Genomic DNA, 21283 nt, shown 5'->3' with positions numbered 1-21283 from the left:
GGTGGTGGGAGCTTTTTAAACTGTCAATCTTTTGGATTGGTGAGAAACGGTAAATTCTGTTTCAGAAGAAGAAATGCAAGGAGGGAAAATTGCAGAGCTAAGTGAACATAGGCTAGAGGATCTTGGTGGACCGTTCTGCACAGAATTGGAAAGATCCTGTTTGTAGGGGCAGGGGACTGCCAGGTATGACTTGCTAGGAAGTGGAGCTGTGCTTCCACGTGCTGGCTTGTGCTGCTGCTGTAAGTCGAGTTGCAACTCGACAGCGGGCGCCGCTTTGATTGACAGCCCGGCCCGCGCATGCGCTTATCGGCGTGGGGCGGACATCTTTATTTGAGGCGCCGCTTTCCAGCCGCCTCTGACACAGCGACACCGGGAGAGCGCGGGTAAGGACTGGCGAGTCTCTCTTCAACCTCCCACACGGCATCTTTGTCTGCCGAAAGCGGCTTCGATCGCTTACGTTTGTGTTTATAATCCCTGTGTGGCTCCGAGTGTAGGATCTCAGCAAATCGGGAATGCCCCAAGTGGGCTGGAAGTTTAGCGGGGAAAACTTGTCGTGGGGCGAGGCCGGTGATGGAGGAAATGTAAACGGTAACCAAGCCAGTGTGCAGCCGGCTCGGGAGTTTGGGCGTATCGCTATTTAGAAATCAGTAGGGTTTAACTGCCAGCAGGATCTGGGATTGTTTGCTGCAGAGTACATGTCTCGGAACCAACCTGTAAGAGCGGCATTACCAGACTAGTGATCTCTCAATACAGGAACTGTTTGTTTTTCAAAAAGTCAGCCCTCTCGACCTGAGTGAGATTTCCTCTCTCTCCCGTGCCGGTTTCTTTCGCAAGCTCTGGGTATTGCGAGTGTGTTTATCAACACTTAATTGCCCCCACCCCCTTTTTGTTTAATACCCAAATGGAAATGAACGGGTGTGGCGAGGCCACTTCAAAGAGCACGTTAAATGTGTGTAGGGGCCAGGAGGAATGGAGTGGCAGCCTTTCCTTCCCGCAAGGATGTTAGTAACCCGGTTACAAGACATTACGAAAACTCTCGTGGTCGTGTTCTACCAGTATTTTATTTTCCAGCATATTTAACTGAGTTCAGATAGTCAAACCGTCATTTTTATCTGTTGGTTTCTGAACAATTACTCCTGCTGCAAGCCTCTGTCTTATAAACCTGATAAGATAGCCACAGCATTACCTTATTTTTTAAATCTGGAACTAATTTCAAGTCTTAAAATATGTTCAAAAATTATTTCCTTTAGCTTTGCCTCAATTTTAAAACCATATTATGTGAACACTTTTACTGATTTATCTCCACATCGAGTGTAAAACATTGATTTGGGGTAGCGATTATGCTCTGTTCTGGAACTGCTAATTACAATTGTCTTTGATTACTATGTATTAGAGCAAACTAAGTTTAAGGCAATAATGTGGTTTAACAATTTTAAGTAAGATTTCTCTCTCGAATGGCCAAGGATATGGTTGTTTTGGAAAAATTGAAGAGGTTGAAGGATGATTCCCTGGTCCCTGATGACCTAGATCCCAGAGAGTTAAGAGATTATGGAGATTAGCGGTGCATTGGTGATCATCTTCCAAAATTTTTGTAGATTCTGGAAAGGTTCTTGCAGACTGGAAGGTAGCAAATGCCACTTCTCTCTCCAAGAAGAAAGGGAGAGAGAAAATGGGGAACTATGGACTTGTTAATCTTGTATCAGTAGTGGGGAAAAAATGCTAGAATCTGTGTATGAAGGATGCGATAAACAAACATTTGCATAACCTGGGCATAGTCAACATGGATTTATGGGAAATCATTTTTGACAAAAATGTTGGCATTTTTATTGCTAACAGAATTGATAAAAAGGGAGTTGGTGGATATAGAACACTTGGATTTTTAGAAGGCTTTTGAAAAATTCCCCCTAGGCAGTTGATTAGCAAAATTGCAGCACAAAAGTATTTTACTGGCATAGGTTAAGAATTGATTAATGTACAGAAAACAGTTGGCAGGCTATGTCTTGTGGGGTACTGAAGGGATCAATGAAGGAGGGGGTGCAGCTGTTCACCTATAAAACAATGATTTGGATGTGGGGATCAAATGTAATATTTCCAAGTGTGCTGATGAGACAAGCTGGGTAGGAATATAAGCAAGGTGTAAACTGGCTTCAAGAGGATTTGGACAGACTTGAGTGGCAAGAATGTCAAATAAAATCTAATATGGAAAAATTAGATTATTCACTTTTTAGTAGGAGGAACAGATGTGCAAGGGTATTTCTTAAATGGTAAGAGATTGGAAAATGCAGATCTATAAAAGTACCTGGCTGTCCTCATCAATAAGTCACTAAAGGCTAACATGTAGGTGTAGCAGGCAATTAAGACTAATAGGTATGTTGGCCTTATCACAGGGTTTGAGTACAGGAGTAGTGAAATGTTGCATCAGTTGTATAGAACTTTGGTTAGTGCATCTGGAGAACTGTATGCACTTTTCCTTCCCTTAGGAAGGATATTATTGCCATAGAGAGTGCAACAAAAGTTCAATAGACTTCATTTCTAGAATGAAAGGATAGTCCTACAAAGAAATGGAGGAAACTGGGCCTGAGTTCTTCAGAGAATGAGGTGATCTTGTTGAAACCTACAAAATTTTTTAAAAAGCATAAATGTTTCTGCTGGTTGGAATGCTGTACAGTAAGAAGTCTGACAACTCCAGGTTTAAGTCCAACCAATTTATTTGATAGTAAACTCGCGAGGTTTCCCTCTTTGTCAGGTGAATGAAGAGTTCTGGCCTCAGACAGAGCATATAAAGCCCAGACAGTTTACAGATTACTGGTTAGAACGCAAATCTTTACACCTAACCTGCTATTCAAGTCTTAGTGGCTAACAGTGTGAGTGGAAGGAGCACAGGTTAAAGAGATGTGTATTGTCTCCAGACAGTACATAAAGTGAGGTTTTGCAAACCCAGGCAAGTCACGGGGGTTACAGATGGTGTGACGTGAACCAATGCTGGCGTCTCCACATCGTGGAATGCTGTACTCCAGAGGGCTGTGGTTGTTTAGTTGTTTTAAAATAGAAATGACCAGATTTCTGGGGGGGGGAGGGGGGTGCATGAGGTGAGGTAGCGAAGTGGATGTTACTCAATGGTAGAACAAGAACATAAGAAATAGAAGCAGGAGTAGACCATCTAGCCCTTCGAGCCTGCCCCGCCATTCAATAAGATCATGGCTGATCTGTCATGGCTCAGTTCCACCTTCCCGCCCTCTCCCCATAACCCTTAATCCCCTCTCTTATCAAGAACCCATCAACCCGCTTCTTAAAAATATTTAGCGAGGCAGCCTCCACCACTTCAACGGGCAGAGAATTCCAGAGATTCACCACCCTTTGAGTGAAGAAGTTCCTCCTCAACTCCGTTCTAAACTGCCTCCCCTTTATCTTGAGGCTGTGCCCCCTAGTCCTACAAGCTTGATGGGCTGAACGCTGTACCTGTGCTCCTGTGTTCCAGTGGCCAAATTGAGCTCAGTTTCATTTGTTGAGCAACATAGTATCAAAGTGAAACAGCACAATCCGAAAGGAACTGGATTTAAGGACCAATTGATAAAAATGAATTATTTTGGATAGAGCTGATATTTTAGAGACCTTGTGGTTGATCTCCTAATTTGAGAGGGTGGGGGGGGGGGGAGTGGTTAATTTTGTTTCACTGTCATTTTGAAAATTTTTACTAAGTGATCTAGCATAGGGGACCCATGAAAAGGAGTTATCCTAATGGTTTGACTCTTGGCTCTTTCCCTGTAGCTCTGTAAATGCATTCCTCTTCAAATAGCTGTTAACATTTCTGGCAGTGCATTCCAGATCCCAAGAACTAGTGGCATTTCTTTTAACCTGTTACCTTTAGTTCCTTTGTAAATTATTTTAAATGTGTTCTCTGGTAACCAGCCTTTGTCAATGGGGATAAACTAAGCTTCTTGATCTGTCCAATCTTCTCTGCTGTTAGAACAATCCCAGTTTTTCTACATAAGTCCCTCATTCTTTTTGGCCATGCAGTCAATCTCTGTATCCTTTCCTTCCTAATGTGTGCTGGCCAGAACTGAACACAAAATACTCAGTCACTGCATATACTTGAGCTAAATGTTTAGTTAGTGTAACTGCTTTGTACTTTTAGACAATTCTATATTTTTTAAAAAAACACTACTTTGCAATCTTTTGTGCTTGTGTGCATCTACATTGGGTGTCTCCATTTCTGCACATCCTTGGTTTCATTTTCATTGTCACCCTTGCTTTATTTACCCTTGCTTTCTTTTTCCAAAGTTAAAGTTGTTAAGCATGGGCAAGCTTGGTATCTGACCCTTTGAACTAGGAAGTGATAAGCCCTCATGCTGGTTCATTACATTCAAATGTGGCTGTTCTGTATTGCAATTCCATTTACCGTTTTTCTGCTTAATCCGGGACTCTTCCTCTTTCTCTTGGTACCATTCCCTAAGAAGGCATTGGCAACGATGGATTTTTATTGGATTAGTCCATGATTATGCTTCGCAAGTACTGACGTGGTTTGCCATTGCGTTTATGCATAGAACATTACAGCGCAGTACAGGCCCTCGATGTTGTGTTGACCGGTGGAAACAATCTAATGCCCCTTTAACCTAAACTATTCCAATGTTATCCATATGCCTATCCACTGACCATTTGAACGCCCTTAAAGTTGGTGAGTCCACAACTGCTGCAGGCAGGGCATTCCACGATCTTACTACCCTGAGTAAAGAACCTACCTCTGACATCCATCCTATAGTTACCACCCCTTAATTTAAAGTTATGTCCCCTCGTGTTAGCCATCACCATCCGAGGTAAAAGGCAGTCACTGTCCACCTTATCCAATCCTTTGATCATCTTGTATGCCTCAATTAGGTCACCTCATAACCACCTTCTCTCCAATGAAAATAACCTCAAGCCCCTCAGCCTTTCTTCATAAGACCTTCCCACCATACCAGGCAACATCCTGGTAAACCTCTGCACCCTTTCCAATGCCTCCACATCTTATACTGCAGCGACCAGAACTGTACACAATGCTCCAAGTGCGGCCGCACCAGTGTTTTGTACAGTTGTAACATGACCTCACGGCTCTGAAATTCAATCCCTCTACCAATAAAAGCTAACACACCATACGCCTTCTTAACAACCTTATCAACCTGGGTACCAACTTTCAGGGAGCTATGCACATGTACCCCGAGATCTCTCTGCTCATCAACGCTACTAAGAGTCCTTCCATTAGCCCTATATTCTGTACTCCTGTTACTCTTAAAGTGAATAACCTCTCACTTTTCCGTATTAAACTCCATCTGCCACTTCTTGGCCCAGCTCTGCAGCTTATCTTTGTCTCTCTGCAAACTGTAACATCCATCCTCACTGTCTACAACTCCTCCAACTTTGGTGTCATCAGCAAATTACTAATCCATCCTTCTACACCCTTGTCTTGGTCATTTATAAAAATGACAAACAGCAGTGGCCCCTAAACAGATCCTTGAGGTACACCACTTGTAACTGAACTCCAGGCTGAATATTTCCCATTGACCACCACTCTGTCTTCTATCAGCTAGCCAATTCCTGATCCAAACTGCTAAACCACCCTCAGTCCCATGCATCTGCACTTTCTGCAGTAGCCTACCACGGGGAACCTTATCAAATGCTTTGCTAAAATCCATATACACCATATCAATTGCCTTACCCTTATCCACCTCTTTGGTCACCTTTTCAAAAAACTCTAAGGTTTGTGAGGCACAACCTACCCTTCACAAAACTGTTGACTATCCCTAATCAATTTATTTCCCTCTAGATGATTATAAATCCTATCCCTTATAATTCTTTCCAAAACTTTGCCCACAGCAGAAGTGAGGGTCACCAGTCAATAATTCCCAGAATGGTCTCTACTCCCCTTCTTGAACAAGGGGACAACGTTTGCTATCCTCCAGGCCTCTGTTTGCACTGTAGGGATTCTGTGATTCTATTTGACTTTGACGTTGGTGTAGAGATGGACTTTCACATGGGGTTTACAGATATTTTGTACAGGATGAGTGAATCCACTTGTTTGAAGGGCAGAGGATCACTGGGTTAGATAAAGGATTTTGGTTTCAGATGGTGACTCAATTATTCTGAATTAAATATGAATACAAAACCGTCAGTTGACCTAATATAAAATGTTCACCTGGTTAAAATGGGGTGGTTGGAGGAAAAAAGTATGTTCTAACAACCTTAGTGATCTAAGTATATTTGTCCTTGTGAAATAATGGTCTTTGCAGGGTTATTGAGGATTAAAAGCTATAGTGATACATCATGCTGATTGGAGAGGCTATCTCTTCTGGATAGTAAGAAAAAGTATAGCAGCTTTGGCAGTTAAATTTTTTTAATTCAATCCATTTAAAAGGCAAACATTTTGTGGTACGTTAACCATAAGTCAAGTCAATTGAGTAATATCAGAAATGCTTGCTTCCCGTGGGCTCCTGTGAAGCCATTCAAAAACTTTTCTTTGGTAAATACTGGCAAATATACATTTAAGGAGCAATGCATGAAGGATCAGATCATTTAGGTAAGTCTATGTACAAAATGGAACATAGTGCTTTCCTCTGTATCTGCATCCATGTAGATTGATTGTTAACACCATTATTTCACATTACTACTGGGATGATAGAATGAGGCAAATATTCAAACTGTACCATCTTCTGGCAGCCTGACATATATTTAAAAGATCTATTCCTATCCTTTTATTTGCAATGTGGGTGTTTTCATTGATTACTCTGACCAGTCTGTCTCTCTTGTATCTTTGCATTTGTATTGACTTTTGTAGCCAGTTTTAAACTTTAAGAAGCTTTATTTATTTCCTGCATTTTATTTTTGCCTACATTAACTTTATTGTTCTTGGACTTCACGGTATACTTGCATTCACAATGCAGAATGTGTTCATTTTTCTTTCCTTCTAAAATGTTTCTATCCAGCTCGTGATACACTTGTATAAGTCAGTTGTGGACCTTGTATAATGCACAGTAACCAACTGAAAGTATGTAAAATTTTGCAAATGCAGTAGCTAGGAAGATTTTTCCAAGGCAGACCAATCATGTGAATTACTAACTGTATTTTCATCAAGTTTGTGGGTGATGTAGTATGATATTTTTAGGATCAAAATAGAACAGTTTGCTGCTGTTTATTTAAATTGTTCACAACTGGTTAATAAATGCTCATCTTTTCAAAAAAACATTGATTATGGACAGTAAGAGAAGTGAAGAGGCTTCAGTTCTCATCCCTGTCTGGAACATAGCAAAAACACTGGTCTTTTCTGCAATCCCCACTTCTTGCAGCCATGTCATTGGTCTTGCCTTCAGTCTATTAGGCAGCTCTACTGCAAAACTTCTCTATGGTCCTCTACTCCTTTGAAAACCCACCTTGCACTTGCTTCCATCAAGCTTTCTCACCCTCTGTCATGTGCTTTAGTTTGACATTAATTTGTCTAATTATGCTTGTTAAATGTGCTGTGACATATTCTACATTAAAGAATTGGTGTAAATTGTGTACTTCCAAAGTGGTTGTGTTGCATTACTTTTTTGTTTTCCAGAAACAGTGCATGTAATTTCACAATTGTTAATGCACAAGATTTCATCTGATTACAAAAGTTGAGTTTTAAAACTCAACCCTCCCACCTCCATCCCAACAAGGTTTTGTATAACTTTAAAAGTGTGGATACTTCTCCTATGTGAGTACTTTCCATGAAAGAACAATCTTTGAGTTTGAAATTGAAATATTTGTTTAATGTGTGACCATTAAACTAGGAAGCAGATTGCTTTGGCAGTCTTGGTATAATAACATCTGTGTCTTTTGGTGGTGTCTGAATTGGCTTTAAGAAACCTGCCCTTCAGGTGGGGTCGCTCTGTATTATGTTTATTTCAAACTCTAGTTCAAGAGGTTTGTAGTGGTAAAAATGTGATTAAAGCCACTTTTGACATTAATCAGTTCCATGGTTGTAAAAACTCCTACAGACCTTCCATTAAGACACAGTAAGCATTTGTGATTTTTTTTTTGTCTGTGCCACAGCTGCTTTAGAAGTTTTGTTTCATGAATTATGAATCAGTAGTCAGTGTAGACTGCAATAAGGAAATCCTAGTTCTACTTTGGGTGATTAATCTCCAGGCAGAGGATTGTATTCATGTCTCACTGGGATTTGTAACTTTTTATTCTTGACATTAGCTGGGTATTGTTGAAGTCAGCATCATTACTGTACTCAGGCCATTTCAGAGGGCACTTAAGACAACTACATTATCCCTTGTTAATAGGATAGTGAATTTAAAAATCCTTCTGCATAACCAACCACTGAAAAGTGGAAAAAGGATAGAAAGGAGATCTGATAAGGTCAGAAAGATCTAAAAGAGCAATGGGCTAGAGTAATGATTGGATCATTTGAACTATCTAGATTAGAATAAAAGTGAATGCATGTGGTCCAAGTGGGAAACCCTTTTAAAGCATTCAAGACTGTTGCTTGAATAATGATTGTGGTCTAACAAGGAAATAAGCCTTTGGGGGTGGTGGTAGAAAAAGATATAAAAGCCAATCCAGAGCAAGAATAACTAGAGGAGAGCAAACTTCAATTCTGCAGGAATGGAGTCTGGCTGGATAGGCTGGAACAAAAGGTTTGTGGAAAAAACCATGGCTGAATAATTGCTGTCTTCAGAGAGGTGCTTTGGACACAGTTGGCCTATTTCCTCAAGGTGAGGATATCACAGTAACTTCATTGCAGTGTTAATGTAAGCCTATTTGTGACACTAAGTTTAGGGCAAACATATCCAGAGCTCCCTGGATGAAAAAGATAGAAATTAAGATGAAGAAAATATGCTCATGGATGTTGGGTAGAAAATAAAGTTGAGAATCAAGGAATACAGAAAGTACTGAGGGGAGGTGGAGAAGCAAAGAGGAAATGAGAATACTGGCACCCAGCATAAAGTCTCCTGTGGGCATATAAATAGTACAAAATAGAAGTGGTTGAAGGAATAAGGTTGATTAGCAACCCAGAAAGGAATTTACACATGGAGTTGGGGAATTTGGCTGAGGTTTTAAATGAATAATTTTCATCAATAAGATGCTATCCAGGACATTGTGACCAGATATGCATTGGGTGTCAAAAGGGTTCAAAATTGAAGTTTTTTTTTATTTCAGTGGATGTGGGCATTGCCTGCTGGGCGATGTTGCTTATCTCTAATCGTCCTTGAAGTGAGTGGTTTGCTAGGCCATTTCAAAGAGCATTTAAGAGCCAACCATGTTGCTGGTGGGTCTGGTGTCACATGTAGGCCAGACTGGGTACAGCTGACAGATTCATTTCCCTGAAGGACATTAGTGAACCAAATGGGTTTTTATGATGACTGAAAATGTATTCATGGATATCATTTAGACTGCTTGATTCCAGATTTTTTTATTGAATTCAAATTTCACCATTTGCTGTGGTGGGATTTGAACCCAGGACTTCAGAGCATTACCTTGGGCTCTGGATTATTGGTCCTGTGACAATATCACTATGCCATGGTCTCACTTTAATGTTTGTTAGACTGTTGGTGCTTAAAGTTGATGAAGCATTCACCAGATGAGATGCATGCAAGGATATTTAAGGATTTGAGGGTGAAAATTGTAGGGCAGTAATCTGTTCCTAGACTCAGGAGGTGCTAGAGGACTGGACAACTGCAGACATTATACTCTTCAAAAGGGTACAAGGATAAACCCAACAACTGCAGACCAATCAGTTTAAATTCCATGGTGAAGAAACTTCCTGAAACAATTATTCAGGATAGAATTAGCAGGTTGGTTAGGAAATGCAGCATGAATAAAGGTGAAAATATTCAACTAACTTGCTGGAGAGCTTTGAAGAGTGAACAAAGCATCTATGAAGATAGTGCTGTTGATGTCATGTACATTGGATGTGTTTTGCAAGTCCATCCTATGCCATGCCACAGAACAAACCTGACAGTTATAGCTCATAGATTAAAAAAGTTGCAACATGAGTACAAAATTGGATGAGTAATAGGAAATGCTAATGATCTGTAGATATCTTTTGGGCTGGAGGAAAGTTGTAGCTAAGTTCCCTGGGGGTTAGTATTGGGACCCTTGCTTTTCCTGATGTGAATGATCTTGGTGTGCAGGGCACAACTGGGAAGCATTGTAAACTGAGGAGCCAGTGTAGAATGTCAAAAAGACAAAAGTTAAGCTCAGTGTGAAGAAATGAGATGTAGGTAGAATCCTACAGGCAAAAGGAAGCTATTCGGCCCATTAATCTGCAGCAATCACAATCTCATCCAGGCCCCATTCATGTAACCCCATACATTTGCCCTAGCTAGTGCCCCCTGATGGGCAATTTAGCACAGCCAATCCATCTAACCTGCACATCTTTGGGCTGAGAGGAAACTGGAGCACCCAGAGGAAACTCATGCAGATACAGGGAGAATGTGCAAACTCCATACAGACAGGGACCCAAGCTGAGAGTTGAACACCAGTCCCTAGAGCTGAGGCAGCAGTGTTAACCACTGTCACTGTGCTGCCTGCGGTACAATTTTTAAGAGGTCACAGAGCAGAGGAACCTGCAAGTAGATATCTTCAGTGGTTTTTAGATAATGGGCAAGACTGCAGTTAATAAAGCATCCACTATTCTGGGCTTTATTAATATGGACGTAGAGTACAAGAGCAAGGAGGTGATGCTGAACATACAAGACACTTATCAGGCCTCAGTTGGAGTATTGTCCAGTTCTGGGCACCATTCTATAAAAAAGGTGTGAACACATAGTGTGGAAGAGGTGTCCAAGAATGATTCTGGGGATAAACTTCAATTATGAGGATGGATAGGAAATATTGAAACTTCTCCTGCAACAAAGAGTGTAGAAGGTGTTTTGATAAAAATTGTGGGAGCTGGACAGAGTAGATGGTGAGTTTGCAGTGAGTGGTTTGGGCCTAGAATGCACTGCCTGGAAGTCTAGTTGAGGCATTTGAGGGCATTATATCACTATTTGTGAAAGGCAGGAGCATGACTAATTCATAATGCTCATTAAGGATACTGATTTGTAAAATAATACTAGAAGACATCTGGCCTAGATTAACCAGACATAAGTTAACAAGTCAGATCATTGTTCAGAAGTGCTACATTTGAATATCAAACATTTTTTGCATTTCCATGATGTTCAAAGAACAGTTGTGGATAGAGAAATTTCAAGATGTATAGGTTTAAAACCAGGCCAAACAATACTTGAGGGAATAAAACCAATGCTGGAAAACTCAGTGGGAGTGGCAGCATCTCTGGAGGGAAACCATTCATGAGTCTGAATGATTCTTCCTCTAAATGGAGGAATGAGAATAATAATCATAAGAGGTCTACAGCGCAAAGATGTTAAGGATGTGGATTGCTTTGCTGTGGGAAATTATCATTTGAGGGAAACTTGGATTAAGAACTAGAAGTAGGCAGTTTAGCCTCTTGGGCCTGCTGTGCCATTCAATACGATCATGGCTCTCATCTCAGCCTCAACTTCCCTTTCCTGACTGCACACCATAGCCCTTCAAACCCTTACCAGTTAAAAATCTGTTCACTGCTCCCTAATGTTCCTGCATCCACTGCACTTGGTAGTGAATTCCACAGGTTTGCAACACTGAAGTAATTTCTCCTCATATTTGTTATAAATCTGCCACCCTTTATCCTAAAGCTAATGTCTTTTTCCAGAGTGCCCTATAAGAGGAATCCCCCTTGTACACAATTAGATCTCCTCTGGGTTTATCCTTGACCTGTTTGTCATGAATTGATTTGCTCTGTCCAATGGTATGCAGCTCCATAGCTTTTCAGTTATGCCTGATGCTGCTGCTGAAATGCTTTTTCATTGAACCAGGCTTGTTGACCTGGTTTGGAGTGATACACATGGCCTTGTGTGTTTTGGTGCAGTATAAATTGACTGATGAAATCATAGAATCCGTACAGGCCAGAAGGAGGTCATATGGCCCATTGAGTCTGCACTGACAACAGCTCCACCCTATTCTTGTAACATGACATTTACTCAGCTAATTCCCCTGAAACTAGGACCAATTTAGCATGGCCAATCAACCTAACCTGCATGTTTTGTACTGGGAGGAAACCCACACAGGCACAGGGAGAATGTACAAATTCCACACAGTTTTGTCTCGTAGGTCACCAGCTTTTGAGCTGTTAGACCTATTATTTATCCAACTTATCAATGTTACTTTAAGGAAGGGACTTGATATTCAAGCATTGCATGCTACTCAGTCCTTGTTACCAACACTGTCAGGGGCAGATGTATCCATGAAAGTAGATCAGAGGATAAGGTCAAGTGGGTTATTCCCTTGTATTTTAGTTCTTTCACTGTCTGTTAGTTGTATATCAATTATAGTGTTATCTCTATTCAGATAGAGCACATTATTAGGGGATGACTCACTTCTCAAGAGGCAGGATCTTCCACAATGCATGGGGGCTGAAGTGCATTATCTCTTCTTGCTATATTGTTTTAAATTTAATGGTTCTTTTTGTTAGTGACCCTCCTTCATGAAACAGTAAGCCTGCTCCTCTATACCCCTTTTGTTTAAAAGGGAATGTGGCTATTAGAGATGCACATTAGTTGCAAGAGACACAACATTAAAAACTGGCGGGCAGCACAGTAGTTAACAGTGCTGCTTCACAGCACCAGGGATCTGGGTTCGATTCCCAACTTGGGTCACTGTTTGTGTGGAGTTTGCACATTCTTCTTGTGTCTATGTGGATTTCCTCCCACAGCCCAAAGATGTATGGGTTAGGTTGATTGGTCATGCTAAAATTCCCCTTAGTGTCCTGAGATGTGTAGGTTAGAGGGATTAGCGGGTAAATATGTAGGGATATGGGGGTAGGGCCTGGGTGGGATTGTGGTTGGTGCAGACTCAGTGGGCTAAATGGCCTCTCTCTGCACTGTAGAGTTTCTATGATTCTAATCAACTGCTTGATTGTACAGAACTGTCAGGGAAGAAAAAGACATGCTTTCAAAATTTTTCATTGTGTGCTTATTGTGTTCTGAAACTTGGTTAGTGATTAAAGACGAGATGAGTGTTCTAGCCATTGCCACTTGTTGAGTTTTGGCAGCTATCAGAGCAACCTGCCAGCTGTATTCAATTCGTGACCAACTTGGTCAATGCTATTGCTACCAAGTCACTCTTGGTGATGGACATTCAAGTCCATGACTAAGAGCATAATCAGCACCCTGCTATTCTTCAGTGAGTGATTCCTTGTGGTGTTTAACAAAGAATAAAAGGTGGTAATCAGTAGGAAGTTTTTTGGTCTGTGTTTGACTTACCTTTTTGACTTTGTGGGAATGAAGATTCCCAGGGCTACTGTGCCACCACCCCTGGATCTGCCCTGCTAGTGGGACATGCCCTTGGATGGTGATGGTGGGGGGTGTCTAGAAATTTGGCTGATTTCTATATAACGTTCAGAATAAAATTGTCATTCTGTTGAAGCTTTGCTATTTTGTCTCCCCGAGTTGGCATGTTGTTGCCAGATAATGGAAACTGCAGTCTGACTGTTTCCAAAATACCAACTCAGCAATTCAAGTTGTTCTGTAAGTTACCAGCTGTTTTAGTACTTTCTTTTTCTAAGTCATGGTCAAAACTGAAGTCTCCTATTCATTTTTAAATGTAAACATTCTGTAAGTTCTTGAAGTAAGAGAGCAAAACCAAACAGGCTAGAAACATGGTACGTGAGTTCTTGTGTACAAATTAAAACTTGGCTTTGTTAAAGTATTTGTACAATAAATGGAAATTGGCTTTGGGAGATGTGAACATTTTATAAGTATCCTTGGTTTAAATTACTTGCAATTTTTAAATTTGAAATGGGTCTTGTTCCTATAGTATTAGTGTCTAATTGGGTCGATGAGCCTATAAATTTTGGGTTTTGTTAGCCACACAGATATTTTCTAATAGAAAATGTCACTTTACTGATCACTATACAGTCAGGCAGCATAGTGGCACTGTGGTTAGCACTACTGCCTCAGTGCCAGGGACCTGGGTTCAAATCCTGGCTTGGGTTACTGTCTGTGCAGAGTTTGCATGTTCTCCCATATTTGTGTGGGTTTCCTCCACAGTCCAAAAGGCGTGCTGGTTAGGTGCATTGGCCATATAGGCACCGGAGTGTGGCAACTAGGGGATTTACACAGTAATTTCATTGCAGTGTTAATTAAGTCTGTCTGTAACACTAAACTTATCATTTTTATGTACTCTTTCTCCTTTCACATATTCATAAAGCAGATGTGAGTTACTAGCAAATGTGTGCTGTTCTCTGCAGACTCTTTCCAATGATCATTGGCTTTTTTATAAGCTTGGAGCTAAGAAACTATTTACTGAATGTTGAGGGTCAGGGAAATATTTCCAGGATAAAGTGAGTTGTACTGTTGGGAGAATTTTTCACCTTTCCTAACTATAATCTGAATCAGTTTTGAAATCGGGTTTATTGAATTGCTGTCATTTGCTTGCCTAAGTTGCTGCAATTCATCATGGAGTCAGTGTGAAGATCTGGTATAAATTCAGATGCACTCTGAGTCGACTGAGCAAATTAGAATGTGACATTATCTCTGACAGTCTAAATTTAAAGTAAAAATGCTTGTTTGAGTTAGCATTTATTTAACTGCTTACAACAAATCCAAATAACTTATTGGTATCCCTTGTAATTGTTCTTATACTTGGAGCTAATTATTTAGATAAACATTTTTACAATTGAGCTAAAGATACTTGGACTTCACCTAAGGACTTTAGAACATTGACTATCCAAATTGAAAACTTAAGTCTGAAACAGTTGACTCATCAGTTTCATTAACTTGATAGTGATGAGCCTGTAATGCATGCATGAATGACATTTTGCTTATAGATGCACATTTGGAACAGTGACAGCTTGAATGAAGGGGGGAGGGAGGTAAAAGGAGTGACTAACTAGCTCATTCTGACTCAAAGTTTGCAGAGTTCAAACTTTTCCCCTTCATCCAATGACAGGTTAGTTGCTGCTTTTGCGAGCTTTAGGCAACAAATTAGTATTTTCACAAGGAATTTGAATTAAAGCATAATCAAAAATAAAAATTGCAGTCATAATTTTAAAAAAAACAGATCAGTCAGTTGTAATAGTGTTCAATTGCAGGGGAGGGATGGATGTGAAGCTGAGGAATTTGGGGAAATTCTAAAGTCATTGATAAAGGTATTGAATTTGCAGTTGGACTTGTAGATTTAGTCTTGCCCCTTGTTTAGCAGGAGGAAATTGTCTTGTGTGTATATAAGACTGTCAGATGAGGCTTGTGAAAGTGGATTAGTTGCGATGAGATTGAGGGTGCTGGGTGACTTCTCAAAATTATAATTGCACAAAAGTAGGCCATTTCTCCCACTCTAATCCTTGTAGCTATGTAGTTTATTTCCTAGTGTACAATTTACATGTACCAAAAGTGAAATGAGTCCAAAATTGCCTCGTTGGACTAAAATTTCATAATAAACACAAGTGCACTTCATTGATTTTTTTCTTTCCTTACTGTCAGCAATTGTAGCTTTGAGCTACTGGCATAACATGTACCTTCAAATTAAATATTTGCCCTCCCGAGAAGTGGGTATTTTGTAAAACTAAAAATATAGATTACAGGTTTGAATGATTTATTTTGAATAAGCAATGCTTTAGTTTAGATCTAATATTCCAGGGAATGTTTCCAAGAACTGTATTATACTGGATTAAACTTTTGGCTATTTTCTAATAACTTCTATCAGTTTTTTTCTAAACTTCATTAATTGTTTACTTGACAGGTTCTGTGATTAATGCTGGAATGGTTCAGAAGTGAAATGGTATGATTGACATTTGCAACAAAGACTGTGGACATGGACTTTGACTTTTTGCCTGGCCTTCCTACCTGAGGGAACTGGAATGCAACCTCTATAAAGCACCTCCAAAAACAGGAAGTGATTCCCTGATTTATATAATTCAATTTGCATATAGTTTTGTCTAATTGTATAGTGTTCTACTTCAGATCTCTGGTTGCATTAGCTTTGCACAACATCACTAAGTTCTCAGAAAAATGCACGTAAACATCCTGAATTCTTCATAGCTGTCAACAATTAAACTTGCAGAATGACTACTATACACAGAAGAGGAAGAAAACGTCAGTTTCTGCAAGTAATTTTTACTTGTTTTTTCTGCTGCTTTGTTCTAATTTATTGGGAGCAGCTGGATGCAAATGTTCTTAGTCATGTGAAGTCTTATTCGTACAGATATCTCATTAATAAATATACTTTTTTGAATGATAGCCTGACTCTGGACAAGGAGACAGCTTCTAGCCTTCACAGTTACCAGTATTTGATAACCCATGCAGACAAATGCCAAAATCAGGACGTGTTGCTCCTTCTGTTTGTGAAAACTGCTCCTGAAAATCATCAGCGGCGGGATGCTATTCGTCAGACATGGGGCAATGAACACTATATAAATTCAGAGTTAAAAGCGACTATAAAAGTGATTTTTGTTTTAGGTGTACATAAAGATCTCTCCCAAAGAGATCTCCTACAGAGTAAGTTACTGATGGAAGATCAACAACATTCTGACCTTATCCAGCAGGATTTCTATGATGACTTTCACAATCTGACTTTGAAACTAATCTTCCAGTTCAAATGGGCAAATTCTTTCTGCCAAAATGCTAAATTTGTCATGTCCTGTGATGATGATGTTTTTGTGCACACTCCAAATCTGGTGAACTACCTGCTACAGCTGGATAAAGGGATAAGTAATTTCTGGATTGGTCGAGTACACAGAGGTGCACCTCCTATAAGGAACAAAGAAAGCAAATACTATGTTTCCTACGAAATGTATCGGTGGCCATCATATCCTGATTATACTGCAGGTGCTGCATACGTTGTTTCCCAGGATGTGGCAGCAAAAGTCTATGAGGCTGTAATGACCCTGAACAGCAGTCTTTATATAGATGATGTTTTTATGGGTCTATGTGCCAAGAAAATGGGAGTAGCACCACAACCACACATTTATTTTGCTGGTGAAGGAAAGACCCCTTATCATCCTTGTATTTATAATAAAATGATGACCTCTCATGGCCACGTGAATGATATCCACCATTTGTGGCAGGAGGCTACGCATGCAAAAGTGACTTCTCTCTCCTCTGGATTTTGGGGACAATTTTATTGTCGATTAGTCAAAGTATTTCTTCTGTGCAAACCATACTTTGTGGACACATATCCTTGTATTGCTGCATTCTCCTAGTGCAGTAACTGTACAAAAAAAAGCACTCTGATTTACTTTCTGGGGGTGGGAGCAAGCTGGCAATAAATTAGCCTCCAAGGAAACGGTTGTCATTTTGGACAATTAACTTTTAACTATTCTTGCCAGTGTTTTTGTCCACCCATAACTTGTGAAGAGAATGGCAAAGGGTAAAAGCGGCTGAAAAATGTGTGCTATCAGTAAGTCTATTGTATTTTTTTGAGAGTTGCATCTGAAAAATCTAGCTGGGGGAAATGGTGAGTAATGAACAAATGTAGGGAAATTTGACAGCATTATCTGACCATCTCAAATTATTCTACTATGAAGCATTTCACCAACTAGCCTGTAAACTCTAAATTGTGCACATTTTCTGCTCATTCTTTAAGAAAGATGCTTAATTCTACTGCATAACAGTACAAGACTTTATCTGAATAAAGCACATTACATTTTTTTGACTAGTAACAAACTGACCAGTAACTCCTGTATTAACTTGATTGGCATATTCAGGGTGCAAATATTAAGTAACTCCTTTCATGTGTGATCACATCTCTTTTAGAGGATAATTTACATTGAATTCTACACCCTTCCAATCTGCTGGTGTTGTAACACTAAAACTGGGTAGTAACATTTATTTTTCCTAAATGTATGGACTTATTGGTAAACAGGTCTGCATTCTTGATTAAAGTCTTTAAAAAAAAAACTTGGTATTTAGCTAATATAATTTGTTTAAACTAGTTCTATGTAAACAGTCTGATTCATTTGAGGGATGTTAAGATTTATGCCAAGTTCTAAATGTTGTACCTATCATTGCTGCTTTGATTTCCACATGCCATAAAATAGCTTCTAAGCCAGTCGTTCCAACTGTGAAAACTATGGTTATTTCCATGAAGGCTTTTAAAAAATGGAAGGAAAGTACAGTTTTATGGTATTTTCTCCATCATGAAGAGCTGGGCAGTCTTGGTCAATGGTTACTTGATAGTCAGCACGGCAGGATGATTGCAGTTTGAAGTTTATGCTTGTAAAGCATTTGGTACTTCAAGCAATGAATAGCCAAGAGATGTACATTTCTAAACTTTCAGATTTGATAAGTTCTTGGACAACTGAGTTGTATTGTTTAGCCTCTAATGTAGCTGACAAGATTTTAAGTTTTAAAGCACATTTTATAGAAAAACTTTATGTACAACCAATCTTCCATTAATGCATGCATTAAACTGTGTAAATGATGGTTTCCTGGTAGTAACCTGATTAACACTTGTTTTTAAATGCATGATACTAGTAAACATAATCAAATTTAAAGGTGTACTGGTGACAAAATCTAATTTACCCTCAAATGTATGGAGTAGAATATATGCCTAGCATCCTACCACCACATGCATTTACTTCAGTTCTAAACAGCCACCAGACTTGTTTCACATTCTTGATTTTTGGGAAAGTTGGGTCTAATTAGTAAAACCTATAAATTTCTCTCATTACATAGGTCTTTGTGTTTTAACCTATTCTCTCATGGGTAACTTTAACATATTCTTTATGAAATAGAATCCCCATAGCGGTATAAACTCCAACTACCTAGCCCAGTGTTGAATGGATATGCAGTGCCTCTGCATGCTAGAAATTCCTAAGTTTATCATGCCCTACATGAGGCTTTTAAGTCAAACTCATCTCTGGCACATCCAATTAGAAGTCACCTCGCATTTCCCCTGCATTAAATTGTAAGACTGAGGTTTGTTCTCAGTAACAAAATATACATTTGTTTCTGCATTACTGGTACCTTTCCATGCAAAAAATTCACATATGAACTGGTTATCAGCAATATGAACAGTCTAGTCAAGTAATTGCCTTGAATAAGGTACATGTGCTACAGTATAGTCAGAACAGGGATACCATGTGAAATGATTTTGCTACTTGTGCAAAAGGGCTTATGGGTAATTAAAAATAGAATATGTCAGCTAAGATCAAAGAACTTCTGAATTGTACCTTAAATTCTCTAAGCCTAATAAATTATCATTTTTGTCACTGATTCTGGAACAAGAAACATTAAAATTGCCACTTGTTAAATTTTAGCACTTCCCACCACTGTTGCTGTTTAACCTATTGACCTCGTGCCCCTAAAGGCTTACATTATATTCCCTTCAAATTTACCAGTTGTACGTATGTACACATCCTTCAGACGTGTTGCTAGCAAAGGATTTTGATTATTTGTACTGTTAGCTGTTTATCACTCCCTTTGCAGGGATAAAGGACTGCACTCAAAACAGGAGAATTTCTTTCACCTTTTTTGATATTTGTGACCTACCTCGCACAAGCTTTGTTTCAGGGATAGATAATTTGAAAGTTTGTTTTTTTTTTGAAGCCAAGTAGTTTTTATAGTAGCACAACAGTGGTATGAAATGCATTAAGATAGAGATTTGTCTAGCTCTGTAACAAATGTGTACTTTACCAGAATTTTTACTCTATGGTAGACCTACTTGTATTTAAAGTGATTTGATGTTTTTTGTTAAATAGTTTTGAGCCTCATGCCAATTTTGCACCTGTTTGTTTGCTAGCTTCTTAGAAAATTTATTTTTATATGTGAAGTTTTCAATTTTTTTCTGGTTATTTTGTCTGAAAAAATAAAACTATAAAATGAAATTCTTGCCAGAAGTCTTGAACTTTGATCTGAATTACTTCTGCATTGTGATTTGATTAACATCTTGACTCTTTGTGCTTCTACTTCTTTTCCCCTTCTACTTCTTTTCCCCTTCAATTTCCTCAACTGTTATCATGGAGAGGCCATTGCAATGTGCTTGTTGCACATTGTTACTACTGTGGGTGGACAGATCTAGCATCTAAAATAGAAAATGCAGGGCTGGCAGCATATGTGGAGAGTGAAACTGCGTTAATTCCAGTTCCTCTGACAGGTTTTCCCACAGCACAGTGGCAATTTGCATGGCTTGTCCATTCTGCAGCCTAGGGACTTCAGTGGGACCAGAAGATCCTGATAAGGAAAGGCCAGAAAGTCATACCAATAAAATCATGCTCAGTGCTTCAAGTATAATGACGTAAGACTGGATGTTAACTCTTTCTCTCTCCACAGTTACTACCGGGTTTTTCCAGCATTTTGTTTTTGTCTGCTCCATTTCACTCTAGCAAATGAAAGATTATTTCTCCAGAATTAAAAGTATTGAAGCTAACAATTTGGAATCTGAAATGACCAGCTCCTAGCACACTATAATAATGCAGTGGCATTACTCTGATAGTCATTGCTAGCCATGATGACACATTAAGTTTAGAAAATGGTGCAAGACTGCCATAGAGGGAGTGTATTGAACGTTTAGTTTGTGTCCCAAGTAGGGTTACATTAACACTGCAATGAAGTTACTGTGTAAATCCCCTAGTTGCCACACACTGGTACTGCTTTGGGTACACTGAGGGAGAATTTGGCACTGCCAATGCACCTAACTGGCATACCTTTTTTAGATTTGGGTTTCCTTGGTCCTCCCAAACACTCCAATGCAGACATGGGGAGAACATGCAGACTCCACACAGATGATGACTCTAACAGGGAATTGAACCTGGTCTCTGGTGCTGTGAGGTACCAGTGATAACCATTCTGCCACTGCTGTCATGAGGATGAAGGTAGCTGATACGTCACATAACATGCATTCTGCCTCCTTCCTCCTCCTCGATGAACATAAGAAATAGGAGCAGGCGTAGGCCATCTAACCCTTCGAGTCTGCCCCGCCATTCAATAAGATCATGGCTGATCTGTCGTGGCTCAGTTCCACATTCCCGCCCTCTCCCCATAACCCTTAATCCCCTCTCTTATCAAAAACCCATCAACCCGCGTCTTAAATATATTTAGCGAGGTAGCCTCCACCACTTCAACGGGCAGAGAATTCCAGAGATTCACCACCCTTTGAGTGAAGAAGTTCCTCCTCAACTCCGTTCTAAACCGCCCCCCCCCCCCTTTATCTTGAGGCTGTGCCCCCTAGTCTTACTGTCCTTTCTGAGCGGGAAGAGCCTCTCCACTTCTATCCATCCCATTCATCATCTTATACATCTCAA

The 21283-nt window shown here is 39.7% G+C and overlaps 2 protein-coding genes across 13 annotated transcripts in view; one reads left to right on the top strand and one right to left on the bottom strand.

The window, feature by feature from the left end:
- Positions 1-21283, bottom strand: part of mcf2l2 (MCF.2 cell line derived transforming sequence-like 2) — a 313022-nt gene that overhangs the window by 122061 nt on the left and 169678 nt on the right. The window lies entirely within an intron of this gene.
- On the top strand, positions 317-19824 carry LOC145341020 (lactosylceramide 1,3-N-acetyl-beta-D-glucosaminyltransferase-like). 3 transcript variants are annotated; one of them, XM_080185724.1, is made up of 3 exons: positions 318-383; positions 7571-7708; positions 15784-19824. In XM_080185724.1, exon 3 carries the CDS (start codon positions 16106-16108, stop codon positions 17240-17242), a length of 1137 nt encoding a protein of 378 aa, XP_080041850.1. In that variant the 5' UTR covers positions 318-383; positions 7571-7708; positions 15784-16105; the 3' UTR covers positions 17243-19824. The 3 variants fall into 3 exon arrangements, with proteins under 3 accessions (XP_080041848.1, XP_080041850.1, XP_080041851.1); XM_080185722.1 differs by lacking the exon at positions 7571-7708 and having other exon boundaries at positions 317-383; XM_080185725.1 differs by lacking the exons at positions 318-383; positions 7571-7708 and adding an exon at positions 453-588.

This window comes from Carcharhinus amblyrhynchos, chromosome 3 (assembly GCF_965287045.1).
Source record: "Carcharhinus amblyrhynchos chromosome 3, sCarAmb.v2.hapA, whole genome shotgun sequence".
NCBI lineage: Eukaryota > Metazoa > Chordata > Chondrichthyes > Carcharhiniformes > Carcharhinidae > Carcharhinus > Carcharhinus amblyrhynchos.
The sequence above is the reverse complement of the archived record's forward strand: the minus strand, read 5'-3'. Positions and strand labels throughout refer to the sequence as shown.

Excerpts from the sequence above, each read along its gene's own strand:
- LOC145341020 (XM_080185722.1), top strand. The coding sequence starts at position 16,106 with ATGACTACTATACACAGAAGAGGAAGAAAACGTCAGTTTCTGCAAGTA.